The sequence below is a fragment of the Carassius gibelio genome, chromosome B7, assembly GCF_023724105.1.
Source record: "Carassius gibelio isolate Cgi1373 ecotype wild population from Czech Republic chromosome B7, carGib1.2-hapl.c, whole genome shotgun sequence".
Taxonomy (NCBI): domain Eukaryota; kingdom Metazoa; phylum Chordata; class Actinopteri; order Cypriniformes; family Cyprinidae; genus Carassius; species Carassius gibelio.
Genome location: NC_068402.1, coordinates 31121993 through 31137932, shown reverse-complemented (window position 1 = coordinate 31137932; position 15940 = coordinate 31121993). Strand labels below are relative to the sequence as shown.

Here is a 15940-nt window from a genome sequence, read left to right as displayed (position 1 = left end):
GAGGAACATTCTTAAACCATAACACATATAACATATAACCCTGGCACAATCAAGAAATTAAATGGTTTCCAATCGAGTTGACAATGAATACAGGAAAAGCCAGCACTGTATCTCATGAAAGGGATGATTGACGTGTACCCATATCCTGCCAGAAAGCCCAAACTTGGAGGGCTAACTTTGTCGTTAAAGATGACCATAGGTAGAACACCACAGGACTCCTTGCAGTCTGCAATGCTGATGTCCCACCACTCCTGAGCTCCAGTGGTATTCACAGAGGCTTCCCTCATCAGTGACAAAGTCACATCTTGATATCCATCCTCATCACCTGCCAGGATAAAATATGTTTTATATATAGAGATTACAGTAAATACTACAATAAGATATTTTAAACATATGTTCCATGTTGATTTAACCCTGTTATGCCACATTCTGCCATTAATCAATCCATCATAAAATGTATATGGCAGACCAGTAAAATGTTCCGGCAATTGTTCCTGGGTCACTAGATTTTGCACTTTCACACTGCCAGTGATTATCCGGGATATCTGCGTGCTTTCACACACAACCCTTAAAGATCCCGTAATGACACGTGACATCAGGGTGTGACGTGTAATGTACGACCCAGACAGCAATATAGTGTTGGCCCAGATCCGGTCCACATCTGGCCCGTGTGAAATTCATTCGGGCCGGATCTGGGCCGACACTGCTTGCTGGCTGGGGAGTCGAAAACGTTAGTCACTTTATACTTTCACTGAAGCAAGCGAACGATCTCAGAATCAGCGCGAAAACTGAGGAACTAACTGATCTTTGCTTCATTACAGTTTGCAATTTTTTTGTCGCAAACGTTGATATTCCTTCAAAACAGCCGGTAAAAGAGTCACGCGATAACGTGCGTCATCACTGTGACACGGCATTAGAGCTGGCTTTTGTTCACACAGCGCTCGTCCCGGGATTGAACTCTACAATGTTACTAGGTCCCCGACCCGGGTTCAATGCCGGAATCAATACCAGAACGTGTTTGCTATCACACAGAAGGCGACCCGGCAATGTTCCGGCAATTTGCCGGGTCCGACGTGCAGTGTGAAAGGGGCTTTGGATATTTAAGTTTTGAAGTACAATTGAATTTAGATGTAAAAATGATGTTACACAACAGTATAAATTAATGTTCATTATGTCTCAAACAGGGTGGAGAACCCTCACAAATCATTAGAAAAATGTTTTGAGCCTGACTAAAACACTAAATAGATGAATTATTTTTACCTTCATACAGCTGGCTAACTGGTTTTGCTTCAGCTCCAGTAGGTGCTCTGATGTAGTTAGGAAACATGTTCGGCACGTGTCTACAAGAAAATTACAGAGATGATCACAATCCGAGTGAGTCCAAAAACAAGGCCATAAGCATGTCTTGAACACTGAGGGATTAAGAAATAGAATAGTGAACTATGCACTTTTATTTGTATAACTAATATGTTGAAAATACAAAACGGAACTTGTCTTCTCACATTCAGTCAGTAATTACATGCATCACATAAATTGATCATAATTTCAATTTAAAATGTCCATAAAGTTGAGTCGTTTGCATCACTGCCGGTCATTTAACATTTTGATCATAAAACAGTTGTCAAATATTTTATTTTAGTCATTAATTATCCTCCCTCATGTCATTCCAAACCTCCTTTTATCATTGGAACACAAATTAAGACATATTTTATAAAATCCGAAAGCTGACTGACCCTCCATAGATGGCAAGGATACTACCATTACCATCAATGCACAGAAACGTAGCAAGGACATCGGCAAATCAGTTCAACCGTAATTTCACGAAGTTACAAGACTAATTTATTCATAAATTCTTCTCCCAGAGTCACCGTCTTCTGCCATTTTGGAGAGTACCCCAGAATGTAATTGCCACTGTTTATGTTCAGCACGTGCGTGCTGGCTTCTGAACGTAAACAACGCTGATTGCCTTCTGGGTTGCTCTCCAAAATGGCGGAAGACTTGAAGAAGAAGAATTGCTGAATAAATTATATTATTGTTTTCTTTGCTAACAAAAAGTATTCACCTAGCTTCAACTATGCTGCTGACTATGGAGGGTCAGAGAGCTCTCGGATTCCATCAAAATTATTTTTATCCGTGTCCAAAATGAACAAAGGTCTCTTTGGTTTGGAACAACATGAAGGTGAGGAATTAATGACTGAATTTACATTTTTTTGGGTGAACTATCCCTTTAAATATTTCACTACTTCCATCTTACTTTGATCTTTTAAAGAACATTAAAACTGACACTTCATTATGGAATCTGAGCTCGGCTTCCATCAACCCTAAACCTAAAGGAAGACTGAGATTTTCTCCTCATGTAGTCACAAAACTTACACAGGATCGTTCCGGGTGCCCAGAAGCAGCGAGGCCAGGTCTGCTCTGACTGGGTTCTTCTGTGACAAACTGATGGAGTGCTTGTCAAAAGTATGTTCTACTGTGCCACCTTTCCCCAGATCCCTTTCAGACACAAACACATGAGCATGAGGTCCTGTACTCCCAACATAAGCAAGTTTCATTCAAAACCACTGTCTTCTCCATCAAACTGACCTTTGGAAGTTCCAGTCCAGACGGAGGGTCATGTCACCTGTGCTGCTAAGGAGTTCCTTTATTAGCTCCTGTCTGCTCGGTGGGCTGATCCGCCACACTGACCCGGAGCTGCCCTCGATGTTGGCTGTGACTATGTCTTCATAGCTGTACAAGGTAATAAACTGCATGGCCACCTGTGGACACATTACAGTATTGGACACTAATGGAAAAGCCAACTGTTCTAAGTAGCAAAGGCTGGTATAGCTGTAATGCTACTCTTTTTCCCTCAGCAAAAACTTAATACAGTTTTTCATTTGGATTTTAGATTATTGAATAAAATATCTTGTTTTGTTAATTATGAAATTTTACAAATGAACAAAGTTTATGAATTCTGAAGCCTAAATAAAACTGCCAGAAGTAAAACACTTAATTTAGACTATAAACCACAGTTGCATGACTTCAGTGTGTCCACCGTTAAGCTTCCGACATCTCTTTCAGTCTGAAAGAGTTTCCATGAAAGTATGAGTAAATGTAGTGTAAAATAAACTGTTTAATTTCAGCAAATCTGTGTGCAGTATGTTTCTTTACGGTCACTTTTAAATTGTATCGTATGCATACACAGCATTATATCAGTTATCTTGTCATTATCAGTATCAACTGTTATGGAGTTGTCACTGTTGATGTTTACTTACAGCGTTTTTTCCAAACTGTCTGGTGAGACGATTATAATCCTGCTCAATGAAAGGCTGGATGGACTGCTGCTGCACACTCATGGTAAATAAAGGCTGCAGGAGGACACATGAGTCAAATCTCAAATTTAAACTCTCAAATGATCAAACTATTAAACACTCATTGAAATGTTACAATTGAATTTTACCTCATAACCACCAAGCCTGACTGTGACGGTAACATCAATGGGATGGTTAACCACACCCACTACAGATTTAACCAGTGAAATGAAGAGTAGTGGGAACCAAATGATGCAAATGAGGAACAGAATGATAAGGCCGCCCATTCCATATTTGACAATCCTCTTTTTCTTTTGCCCTCTTGGTTGGGGATATTTCTGCAGAGAAAAAGTTTAAGCCCAAAAGTACGATTGTGTACACATTAGAATCAAATGATCAAGATATTACACTTTCCATGAATAAGGTACAAAATCTGTCATGCCACTCAAGTTCGTCCCCCCCCCCCCCCCCAGATCTTTTGGACTGGTGTGAATATAACAATCGCACTCGGGTGCAGACCAAACAACCGAACCGAGACCCAGCTGAAGAGGTGGTCTCGGTCCACTTCCAAACGAACACTGTTACGGTGGTTGAAAGGATGTACCAATGAAAGGATGACCTTAAGCACACGTGTGTTTTTTTTTTACAAAGAAAACGTATCCTTATGTCGCAGCTGACACAGAAAAGTGTACGCTGCTTGCAATTCAGCTCATATTTTACAAAATTGCGCTACAGTGATCTGGAGAGATACGGTGGAGACGAACTGTAGAATAAAGTAATTATTTTTGTTTTCTTTGCGTACAAAACATATTCTCGTCGCTACATGACATTACGGTTGAACCACTGATGGCAGATGGACTATTCTGACAATGCTTTTCATACTTTTCTGGACCTTGACAGTCTATTTTTACTTGGCAGTCTATGGGACAGTCACAAGCCTCCCGATTTTCATCCAAAATATCTTAAATTGTGTTCCGAAGACGATCAAGCTTTTGCGAGTTTGGAACGACATGGGGTTAGGTGATTTATGACAAACTCATAAGACGCTCTTTTTCACCACCTGCTGGCGTATTTATGTAATATAAAGAAATGGTCACTGAACAAATTGGTGAACGAATTCGAATGAATCATTTTGGTGCACAAACTGAAAATGAACAAATCTCTTGAAAGAATACAAATTTCCACCACTGAGGTCACAAGGTAATACTAATTATGTGCGAATAGGGCTTATGGCACCTTTACTGCTAGGTTTTTTTTCTCACATTTATTAAACATATCTAGGCTACTTAGTCAATAGTAATGTGACATCGATATATATCCTTTGTCTAGAAAATGCCAAAAATATTCAGTTTATTTAGGATTTTATGACCATAATAACCTGAATGATAAACAAATAACTAATCCGAAATTTTAGGTATAATCAAAATGTTTTTGAATGCCAGTGTTTTGAATCAAGAAGACCTGCTACCTTTTCTGTCTCTCGGCTACATTTAATGATGAAGATATTAGCGTAGATATCCTCCACACACATCCAGTCGGAGAGAGACAGTGTCGTATCTGTCCAAACCCAGTCCATCACTGCTCGAAGCTCAACTAAAAAAGGAACCAGGCGGAACCTGAGGAAACAAATTCATTATTTCTTAAAAATGGTGCCTATTACATATATGTGACCATGGAGCACAAGTCATAACCAGTCATAAGTAGCACTGGTATATTTACAGCAATAGCCAACAATACATTGTAGGGGTCAATTTTTCTTTTATGCCAAAAATCATTATTATATTAAGTACAAATCATGTTCCATGAAGATATTTTGTAAATATATCAAAACTGAATTTTTCTCTTTTCTCAATATTTGATCTCAGCTAAATATTGGCCAGTCCTAACAAACCATACATAAATGGAAAACTTATTTATTTCACTTTAAGATGATGTATAAATCTCTATTACGAAAAATGTACTCTCATTCTATTAGTAAATCAATTTTGAAGACGACACTGAAAAATGAAGAAAAGAAAGTGCCCACCCTTGGAAAAGGAAGAGGTTGAGGTGATTGAATTTCTTGGTCAGGAAGTTTCCAAGGATTCGTGTAGGGTAGCCACAACGGATCTGATACGCTGACAAGGTGAAGTAGATGCACTTGAAAAAATACCAGAGCTGGGCCACCGAATTATGATTGAACATCCTGTGAAAAAAAAGGAAATTATATACTCCTTGAAAAATATCTCAAAATATCTTAAATCATTTGATTTTGATCACCAAAGATCACAGAAGTAGAACCTTCTCTGATACTCAAACTGCATCTAAACACTCCCTTACCTCTCAGTGACAGCAGGAAGGATGAAGAACATCCACAGGTGGATCCCGAAAACCAGTATAATCTGGAAGATGAGCTTTCCCAAGATGCTCTTCCGCAAGTAAAGTGCACGATCAATGATCATGGTGCTGAACTGAATAAGGAGCATGACTAGAAACGCCTCGGGGACCTGGTCCTCAGACAGAGAGGAGGCTATATCTGCTGCCGCCGAGTATTTCTGAGACAGAGCAAACATTTCACATTCAAATGACTTTCAACTGGTTTCAAGTCAACAGGTCTGTTTAATTTGAGTTCTTAAATGTAGTATTACTATACATTTATCTTATTAGTATCTTATTAGTTGCATTTACAGTTGATGTTTTAACTCAAACCTGTGCTTGACAATTTTTAATTTAGGATTGATTCCAAATCATGGCAAATTATGCTATTCCAAATGCAAATTCCTTCAAGGTTTTTATTACGAAGAATGTAAGGTTTCTTTTACTCACTCCAAAAGCCCAGAAACCGAATATGATGATGATAAAATCCACCACGTCAGTAAGAAACATAAGAGCGTAGACATCAGTAGCTGCCCGATATTCTGCATGAAGGATGTTCTGGAAGAATCCACAGGTGGGCTTATAGACATTGTTCACTCTGCACAGATGAAAACACACCACAAGATAAAATGAAATGGCAGTCAAACACAAAATGTCACATTAATTCAAAAATTCTGTGAGCAGAAACCTGTGAATCAGCAGACAACTTGTGATATGTCAGTGTATAAATTTGTGGTATGCTATACAGTATATCAATATTATTAGTTATTAATTTAAAAGATACACATATATAAATGTATCATACTGCAAAATGTTACACATTTTTCTTAGTTTGTACACAATATAAGAAAATAATTGTGCGAGGTCCAGTTTAAATTTTGGTGAAATAAAAATAATGCTGACTTTACAATAAGATTCTATTTGTTAACATGATTTAACTACATTAGCTAACATGAATTGACCATGCAAAATACTTCTAAAGCATTTGAGCTAATTTTACCATGTACTAACACATTATTAGGATCAGAAATGGTCTAAAATGAGCTAGACTTTGATTAGCTGCAATGATCTAGTCTCTCCTGCTGGCTTGAGAAAAAAAAAAACAAGAATCTTACATGGATAAGAAAAGTCCTTTGAATTTTCCTCCAATAGCATTCAAGATTTTTGTACTGGAGTCCTTGCTGCGTTTCTTGGACTTCTTCTTCTTCTTGGGTTCCTTCTGTCTGGTGTCTATGAGAGGATTGTTTATACATATATCAAAAGAACACTACACATAACAGATACAGGTTCAGCTAACTCAGTACAATCTCACAGACATTATCCAGGTATATTAAATATCTAGTTATATACTGTAAATAATCTTTTTTTCCCCAACAGACCTATTTCTGACTGTTTTTTCTTGCGGAAGCGAAGGAAAGGACTCTTCTTCTTTCCACCCTCTTTCACTGTATCAAGGGTTTCTGTGGTATTTGTTTGCATGTTGGGCTCTGGGTCAGTCTGTATTTCAGCATCGGTCGGTGTTTCTGTTGACTGTGTCATTGACAGCACCTCGGTGTCGGGCTCTGGCTGTGCTCGGCTCTCCTCTTCATCTGAGAGTTGAAAGTCTTTCTCCTCTCTTTCCTTCTTGTTCTTCTCCACAGATGAAAGATTGCTCTTCTCTTCCAGAGGGCCCTCTTGGTCCCAGAGACCATAACGCTGAGAGAGGCAAAGTGGGGAAAAAAAGGATTTCACAAACAAACTAGATGCCAAGTTAGGTGTTTGGAGATTGTACGTCTTCACAGAAACGACACCATTATGGTTACATAACGAGAATGATTATGAATTCCATGTAGAATGCGCTGATATGTCAGCATTGGATTTTCTTTTCAAATTAGGCTTGCAACGGTAACTTCCATACCAATGAATTTCTTTCAGATTGAAAGATTTTGAATAGAATTAACGTTTGAATTTTGACTGCTTCTAACTCTACCATTTTAGGACGGTAAGCATCTGAAACAGTTCAACTGGTATAGGCTTGTTTTTTTTTAGCTAAATACCTGGAGAAGTGACCGGTGAAAAAAGAGGACCAGTAGCTGGAGCAAATCATAACGGATGTAGTTGTCAGTTTTCTCCAGTCCCAGGATGCGAGGAGGGAAGAACGGCTTGTCCTCATTTAACTTCAGCTCATAGTCAGTATTCCACGGGAAGAAGCCAAACTGAAACAGGTATTTGACCACCACCATGACCTGCGACAAACAACATGCCAAAGACACACACTAAGTTATTACTTTACTTTTAAAGTTTTAAAGCTTGGTTTTGTAAATAAAAAAATCTTTTTCTGCTGGAAAACAACAGGCCGTACAAGCTTACATGCTTGTAATTCTAAAAACCTTCAACCCCTTGTGATGCACATCTTTTGGCAGTGAAATAATTTTTAGATATTTACATAAGAATAACTTTTATATTGTTACTTCAAGATGAAAACTCAAGCACATTAAATTTACTTGTCTTTACATATAAAAAAAGCATTATTTTTATATTTTGTCTAAATTTTCAATAAACTATTCCTTTTCTGGCTCTCATTTCATATGGTAAGCTGTACAGGGTTACTGCACTCAATCTGTTTTTGAAACATTATATATATTTTTTTACTTTTATCTATATAGCACTTTAAACAAAACATATTGTGTCAAAGCAACTGAACAACATTATATAGGAAAAACAGTGTGTCAACAATGCAAAATGACAGTAACCAACTTGACCAAAATAGTCCAGCTAGGTTAATCTTGCTCCCACTAGCTGCTAGTTATTAAAACCTAACACCCCCACCCACCCAATAGAATAGAATTAAAGGTGACAAAAAAAAGACCTTTCAAAGGTAGTTGAAAAAAAAACCTAAAAAGCATTATCATGAACACAGTTTAACAGTAACATAACAAGAGTAAAAAAAATAATAATAATAAAAAAATATATATATTATCTGAAACATGTCAAAATCAAATAACAAAATCCGCTGTAACAAAGGCATTGTCTGTTGTTCCTCACCTCTGTGTAGATGATGGCCGTCATCCAGAACCTCTTGGAAGGTCGTGGCACAGACAGCATTGCCCAGAGAAAGACGAGAATGGGCAGCACCAGTGAGATGACAGAGGCTGTCACCAGGTTATTGAGCATGATAATGAAGTAACAGACCAGCTCAGAGTGGGCCGCCAGAACATTATAGAGCGCAAAGAGCAGCTTCAGCAGTCGGTTCTGAGACGAGTAGAATTCACGACTCTGTATCAACTCCTCAACACTTAACGGCCTACAATAGAGCACACAGAGAAAAGAACTGAACTGCACAAACTGCAAAACAAAACTATCCATTTTATTTTGTTATTTTTATTTTTTTAACAAAGAGGTCTTATTCGCAATGTGAAAGTTAAACAAATATATATTATAAAAACTGTTAATTGTTTTTGCATCACACCGCTTTTCAAAGTTGAATTTATACATTTATTAGAAATAAATAACAGTCAATGCAAAAAAATTATGTCAATTAGATTAAAAAGCATTTCTAATGCAAAAACATCAGAGCGTGCCGAAGTGCTGTACTCTTTAATAATGGCCGACGATCATACAGTCATGTCATAGAAAGCAGCACCTTTCTGAAAGCAGTTCACTTGCGGTTCTGGAGCGTCGAGGGCGGTGGGTGTGTTGGCTGTAAAAGGGTTCTGTATCAAGCTCTAACGTGAGTGCAGAGGATAGAGTTGTGCTGCTGAAGTCACGGGACTTTGGAAAACCACCCAGTGTCTCCAACTCAATCACACTGCAAAACAAATTGGACATTCGGTCGTAACTGACAAAAACAAAATACATAGAAAAGACACTCTGTTGACCTCTTGCTGGATAGCCCACACTGGAATATCATTGGTCCAAAATCCAAAATAACTTTTACTTTCATTGTGGACATGTGATGTCATGTCTCGTTAGAAGACGGCATTAATCATAAACACTGCAAAAAAATATCTAATCAAACATACAAAAGTAAATGTTTTACTTTTGTGCTTAATTATGGATTATTATTGGTGCGCAATTATTAATAGTGGATCTTTACTGTCTATATTTATCTTAATTATACCAAACATTTAAATTTTAGTTTAACATTGTTTTCACAAAAAAAAACAAAAAAAAAAATATTAAGCAGCAAAAACTGTTTTCAAAATTGATAATAATAAGAAATGTTCTTTGAGCACCAAATAAGCCTTTTAGAAACTGTAATAACATTTTGCAATTGTTGATATTGACCATGTAAAGTCCTTGAACAAAACATTGACATTTTTGACATTCTTGGCCATGTAGGCATCAGTGTAGGAAACTGGCTGCTGGGCAGGTCAGACTCACTCAACGTTACTGTTGAAGCGAACATTGTCTGTGTCCGTTTCATCGAGGCATGTCTCAACAGTGAGGTTCTCACTGTCCTGTGATATCTGATCATCCATGGGCTCTCTCGACGGTCTCTGTGAATGGATCAGAAATCATGAGAACAGTGTCAACGACACACTGGATAAGGTTTGTTTGAGCGTGTTGCCTACCTGGCTGATGTTGTGGATGAAGAGGTAGCGCTCCTCAGAGAGGATCGTAGAAGTGTCAACATACTGCTTGGTGAGCAAATTAAGCCACATAGTGAATCCGTCCACCATGGCCAGGAAGAGCACCCACAGGAACTTCAGTATGTCCAGAATCCTTTGAACTGTATCACTGCCAGTGGCTTGAGATGCTGTGAAATCAGAATGATGCACTAGGATGTCATGTGAAATTCAAGGCACCCCTCAAGCTCTTTTGCATTTCGCAGATGCTTACAGTTAGGCTGTGATAAATCTTTATATTTAAAAGGGGATATACAGTAGTCAATATTTGAACTGGGTCAAAAAAGTTCAAAGTTGTCCTAAGAGAAGAAAGCATTTTGGTTTGAGAACAACTTTGATTAAGTGGATCAAAGCCACTTCAACTTTAGACTAGTGTAGTTATTATCAAATGGTTGTGCCATTAACCTACATGTATTATCATTATCTTTATCATATTATCAATTAATTTGCTTAGCAAAACTCTCTTCAAACTGTTGCTCTGCAAACAGATCAAAGAGTAAACTGACCACAGAAAGACAATTTAGTGGCAACATTGAAACTGCATTATGACTTGAAAAAGTAATTTTAATTGTTTCTTTTTTTTTACAGTTCTTCCTCACCCATGACTTACCCACATCATCGCCTTCCTCTTGCATCTCCTCCACTTCTTTCCCATCAAAAACTGCTCCGCCGTCCTCAGAGTCATCTGATAACCACAGAAAGAAATAGACAAATCTCCTGAAATTTGATGCTTTGTTTATTTGTGCATGTATTACTGTATGTTTAATATGCATACAGTATATTTCAATGTTCAACCTGTATCCTGAGAGGTTTGCTGCTTCTTTGCTTCCGCTCTCTGCTCTTTCTGTCTCTGCTGACGCTCTTTCAGAGCTTCTTTTGCGCTGGTGACCCAAGCCTGGTATGCCAGCTGCAGAACACAGTTTAGACACAAACTTTACACATTTATCTCTATAAACACTGTCTAAGCAAACATAGAGCAAAGTCAGCACAAAGCATGTCACCTCAAAGGCAGTCTGTTGACGAGGTTTCTGCTCCTCCTGAAAGGATTCTTCTTCCTCTCCACTGTCAGACTCAAACATGTAGTATTCCCCAGAATGCAACACTAAAACAACAACATTAAATCATACTCAAACTCATCGTTGCAGTCTGAATTTTTGCTCTATTTCAAGAAAATATGTTCAGAACCCTCTGATACACAGCATATAGTGGACAGGGTCATTATAGATAACTAAAACTATAGTGACTTCAAATTAAAACAATAAAACATTTATAGAGCTATTTATAAGTAATGGAAAGGACAATAAAAACTTAACTTTAGACCACCATCTTCGCATGATATGAAATGATTTGCAGACTCTGTCAGGGCTAAGTTTGATATTCAGTAAGTATGAGTGTGAATATACCATTTGCATGGTCCATCCAAGGATACTGCCACTGTTTGGACTTTGATAATTGTCTCTCCTTCTTCTGTTCCTTGGAGTCTGTGAAATACACATGTAAGTAATACTATGACAGATGCTCTCTCACTAGTAGCTCTGCACAGAATTTGAACAGAAACCCTTTCTGATTTCCATGGAATTTGAACAGTCATTTACAACATACTAAATATCCCCTTCCTTGTGCATGTTTGCTTATTAAAAAAAAAAAAAAATATATATATATATATTTTCTCACAATCGCCTAAACATTCCATTCCTTTTTCCTATTAGTTTGTTAAAAGAATACACCAAATAATAAAATTCATTCCATTCATTTAAAATGTAATATTCACTTATATTTTCCCAGTTGCCATAGCCTGCAAATTTAATTCACATATGCATGTGATATCAAATGACACTTGATGAAAGCGAATATTGAGTGTAAATAAGATTTAAAAGTGATAGCAGAAGAAAAGAATGGTAATGCATTTGTACCTGATGGCAGCTCCTCTATATCTGAAGTTTTGCGTCCTTCTTTATACTTCTGCTGTTTGTCAAGTATTCGTTTCATCCTGAGGAAAAATAAAGATATAGAGCTCAGGAAGGACACTGATTGAATGATTGATTAATGTAAAAAGGACGGCGTTAACTCACGATTCCTTTAGCTGCTGAAGTGACTTCTTCTCTGCCTGCTGATAGAAATGCATGCTCTTTATAATGCTGGCTCGGAACAGCTCGAAACCCCTTAATGCAAACATACACATGAAAAATCAGGTCAGAAAATAAACTTCAGATGTTAGAAATTAGAAACTAGAAACATATACACCAAATCACTGTTTTTGTTGTATTCCAAAACTTTGAAAAAAACATTTAGTGAATTGGACAAGAAAAGTCTAGAGTTGTAAGTCAGATTTATCATGTTCTCACACTGGACTGAATGGAAATCATGAAATATCTGACCCAACTGCCCCTTCTGATGTGCCCAGCGGGGGGCGCACTTACCGAGAGGCCTGTCGAGCAGATGCTTGAAGATCTGCAGATACATGCAAAAAGTAAAAACTGAGGAAGACTCTCCTCTGTAGCAGGAGGAAGAAGAAACAGATACTGTCCCAGATAATGCCAGCCTCTTCCACAGGCAGAGAGCATTCTTTCCCAGACACTGAATTAGCTGAGGAAGAAAAACATACACATAAATAAGATTCCATCTGACTGTGCGGTGGTCTGTGATGTGGCATATTTAAGATATTTAAAATGTTGTGCACATACCCTAGAAAAATATTTTAAATTGTAGAGAAAAAAAAATGCACCTTATCTCATTTGTGTGCATTTAAAAGCTAAATTTCACAAGCATTGGCCTGCTGATTCTATTCAAGAATCAAGTTCATTTCATCACTATGAGAACTTGTCATCGACTATATGTCAGTATATTTTTATAATTCAGCTGAGCTGACATTTAATTTGCATTGCATTTAATTTGATTGGAGCCTTAATCAGACTGATTTAAAAGTATTACAATTTTTTCAAAAGTTAATGAACTAGTGCTTTAGGAAACTGCTTAATACAAAAAAAAGAAGAAAAAAAAAAAAAGAAAAAGTGTTACCAAAAGCATTTTATGATGTGGTTAATTATTTGCACTCTTAACTCTAGTAAATTTAACTTGTGATTAGAATATTACATGGCTTTTTGAAACAATTTTGGCAATATTTTTATTGTAACATCCACTTTATTCTTGATATTTCGGTTTTGGCCATGGAAACAAAACACCACTTAAATGACTTTCAAAATTTTCCACTGCACTCTCTTTTTATATAAACAATTTAGAATAGCTAATTGCCACAATGTTGTATTTATTTAGATTAGGATATTTTTACTCTAGTCAAAAACAGTAAATATTGTCGTTTTTAAGTACAATATTATGACAGCGTGCTTAACAACGATGATACGAAGGAACTCCACCGTGGGAAAACTTTAAAAAGCACCACTCCAGAGCAACACAGCAGCAGTGCAAAACTTACGGTCATAGTAGCCTTTGACTGTGCACACCAGACTGAAGAGCTGAATCACCCAGCAGAAGTTCTTCTGCATCTCCAGCACAAACACACAGGCCAGGATCTAACACAAGAACAGGGCTGTTGTAAGCAAATGTTCTCTTTGAAGCTGTTTGCACGTTAGTGAGTCAGCGTAGTAGGACTGTCCACTCACAGACAGGATGTTCTTGGAAATGATCACAGCCACATTGTACATGATCAGACAGTCCCACATGACCAGACGTGTACGTGATGGCTTGATCAGCAGCCGTGTGCCGAAGAGCAGGAAGAAGAAGCAGGCCATAAGATACCCCAAACCAAACACACTGATCCGAGTGGCACCGGTCACAAACACCACCGACAGCACAAACCAGAACATGTACCGGAACACCAGGACCTTTGCCATGTCCAAATAGGACCTTCAATACATAGAGAGAGACACACACCTATATTACCTTTCAATACAAGACATTAATGAAGCAAATAGTTCCTAAAGATTATAAAATACACCAGTTTAGTTCCTGCAGAGTAATCAAACAGTTGATAAAAACATCACAATTCGACTCCAGTCCATCAATTAAGGTCTTTGGAAGGTTAATGCTGTGTGTTTGTAATAAAACCATTAAGATGTTTTTAACTTCAAACCATTGCTTCTGGCTGAAATACAAGTCCTCTATCTATAACATGACTCAGAAGTTGCCTTTTCTGAATCAGGAGAGAAATACGCACAGATCAAGCAACGTTTATGAACGGAAAGTTCTAAACCAAAGGAGTGTGTCATTGGATTTTGTTGTGAGAGAAACAAAATATGTCATTTGTCACTGAATGAAGTGTTATTATGGATTTCAGCATGAAGCAAAAGTTTAAAGTTAAAATACCATTTATTTCTTTTCACTTCACAAGATGTTAATTGATGGAATGGATTGCTGTGGATTACTTGTGGAATATTGGGATGCTTTTATCAGCTTTTTGGACGCACTTTCTGACGGCACCCATTCACTGCAGAGGATCCAATAGTGAGTAAATGCTATACTGTATTACTATATTTCTCTAATCTGTCCCGATGTTGAAACAAACTCTGCCCTGAGGGTGAGTACATTTTCCAAATTTTATTTTTGTACATTTTTGGGTGAAGTATTCTTTTAAAGCTCCTTTTGTATTAGATTCGAACCGAGTAAAGCTGTTTTTATTTCTCATTCTTAACTAAAGTACACACAATGTGTTACCTGCAATTGATGAAGTTTGGGGCAGGGTTGAAGGGCATATCCTCCATGGGGTCAGGGTTGTCTTTGTTCTCACCTCCCATGACCATCCATTCTTCCTTCTTCTCATTTTCAAACACAGCCCACTGCTGGGAGGCACACATCAGCAAAAGGAAGTCCGCTGCAACAGAACATTTAGATTTTTACAAAGCTCAGAGTTCGGAAACCTGCGATGTGCTCTGATTGGCTAGCTATCTAAAGCGTTGTGATTGGCCGAGGCGGAGGCGTTATGCAAATCTTCCAACACAGTGGCATAGATTTGTGGTGTTTGAATGAAGCGTTTTAGGAAGGAGTGGTTGAGTCTAAACTTTTAGAAAGAATATCTCTCTGGGTTTGAGACTTTAATCTTTGGGACTTTACGGATCTAATCTATGCACGGACACATTTTAACACTCCAAAGAGAAAGGAAAACATGAAATCGTGTCATATGACCCCTTTAAGCAACATAACATATTGTACATAAAATAGTAGGAAACGGCTGACACAGTCAAACATGTGCTCACTCTTATGTTAAATAAATAATATATTAAGCCCCACCTAAAATAACAATTTTCATCACTGTATTAGATAAGACTAACAGCCTTGATAGTTGACTGAAAAGTCATTGTTCTTCGAAAATGTTTAGAGTTTGTTTGCAGGTGCCACTTGGTTTGATATCGTACAGTCTGATGTAACAACAGTCATAAATTTTTTAACATGGCTTAAGTGTCCATATATGTTTTGAAGCCACTATAGGATAACTGGTAAGTAATTACAGTGTATTGCTGTTCAGTTGAAGGTGTCACTTACAAATGAGGTTCCTAGAGTTGGGGAGGGTGTAGAAGTCAGGTAAGTAGATCCATTTAACCAGAGCTGAATGGATAGTTACAGAGGTTCTCCATCTCCAGGGGTAATCTATAGCCATGTGAGACAGATCAGGTCACCAGAGTCAGGTCATCTAGTACTGATACTAAGCAGCGTAGACTGTTCTTGTAATTA

The 15940-nt window shown here is 37.7% G+C and overlaps 1 protein-coding gene across 2 annotated transcripts in view; it reads right to left on the bottom strand.

Moving 5' to 3' along the window:
* The window catches only part of piezo1 (piezo-type mechanosensitive ion channel component 1), a 96205-nt gene that overhangs the window by 1854 nt on the left and 78411 nt on the right, over positions 1-15940 (bottom strand). For both annotated transcript variants that reach the window (XM_052560402.1, XM_052560403.1), the window contains 28 exons: positions 15752-15856; positions 14927-15083; positions 13876-14119; positions 13689-13785; positions 12676-12841; positions 12328-12417; positions 12169-12245; positions 11659-11736; positions 11257-11357; positions 11051-11162; positions 10866-10940; positions 10202-10386; positions 10011-10126; positions 9271-9435; positions 8673-8931; positions 7685-7873; positions 7028-7343; positions 6764-6878; positions 6099-6246; positions 5613-5827; positions 5320-5478; positions 4762-4909; positions 3443-3631; positions 3258-3350; positions 2587-2759; positions 2374-2496; positions 1261-1340; positions 139-325 (listed from right to left, as the gene is read on the bottom strand). In XM_052560402.1, the coding sequence (XP_052416362.1) occupies positions 139-325; positions 1261-1340; positions 2374-2496; positions 2587-2759; positions 3258-3350; positions 3443-3631; positions 4762-4909; positions 5320-5478; positions 5613-5827; positions 6099-6246; positions 6764-6878; positions 7028-7343; positions 7685-7873; positions 8673-8931; positions 9271-9435; positions 10011-10126; positions 10202-10386; positions 10866-10940; positions 11051-11162; positions 11257-11357; positions 11659-11736; positions 12169-12245; positions 12328-12417; positions 12676-12841; positions 13689-13785; positions 13876-14119; positions 14927-15083; positions 15752-15856 (4162 nt within the window). The remainder of the gene's footprint in view (positions 1-138; positions 326-1260; positions 1341-2373; positions 2497-2586; positions 2760-3257; positions 3351-3442; positions 3632-4761; positions 4910-5319; positions 5479-5612; positions 5828-6098; positions 6247-6763; positions 6879-7027; positions 7344-7684; positions 7874-8672; positions 8932-9270; positions 9436-10010; positions 10127-10201; positions 10387-10865; positions 10941-11050; positions 11163-11256; positions 11358-11658; positions 11737-12168; positions 12246-12327; positions 12418-12675; positions 12842-13688; positions 13786-13875; positions 14120-14926; positions 15084-15751; positions 15857-15940) is intronic.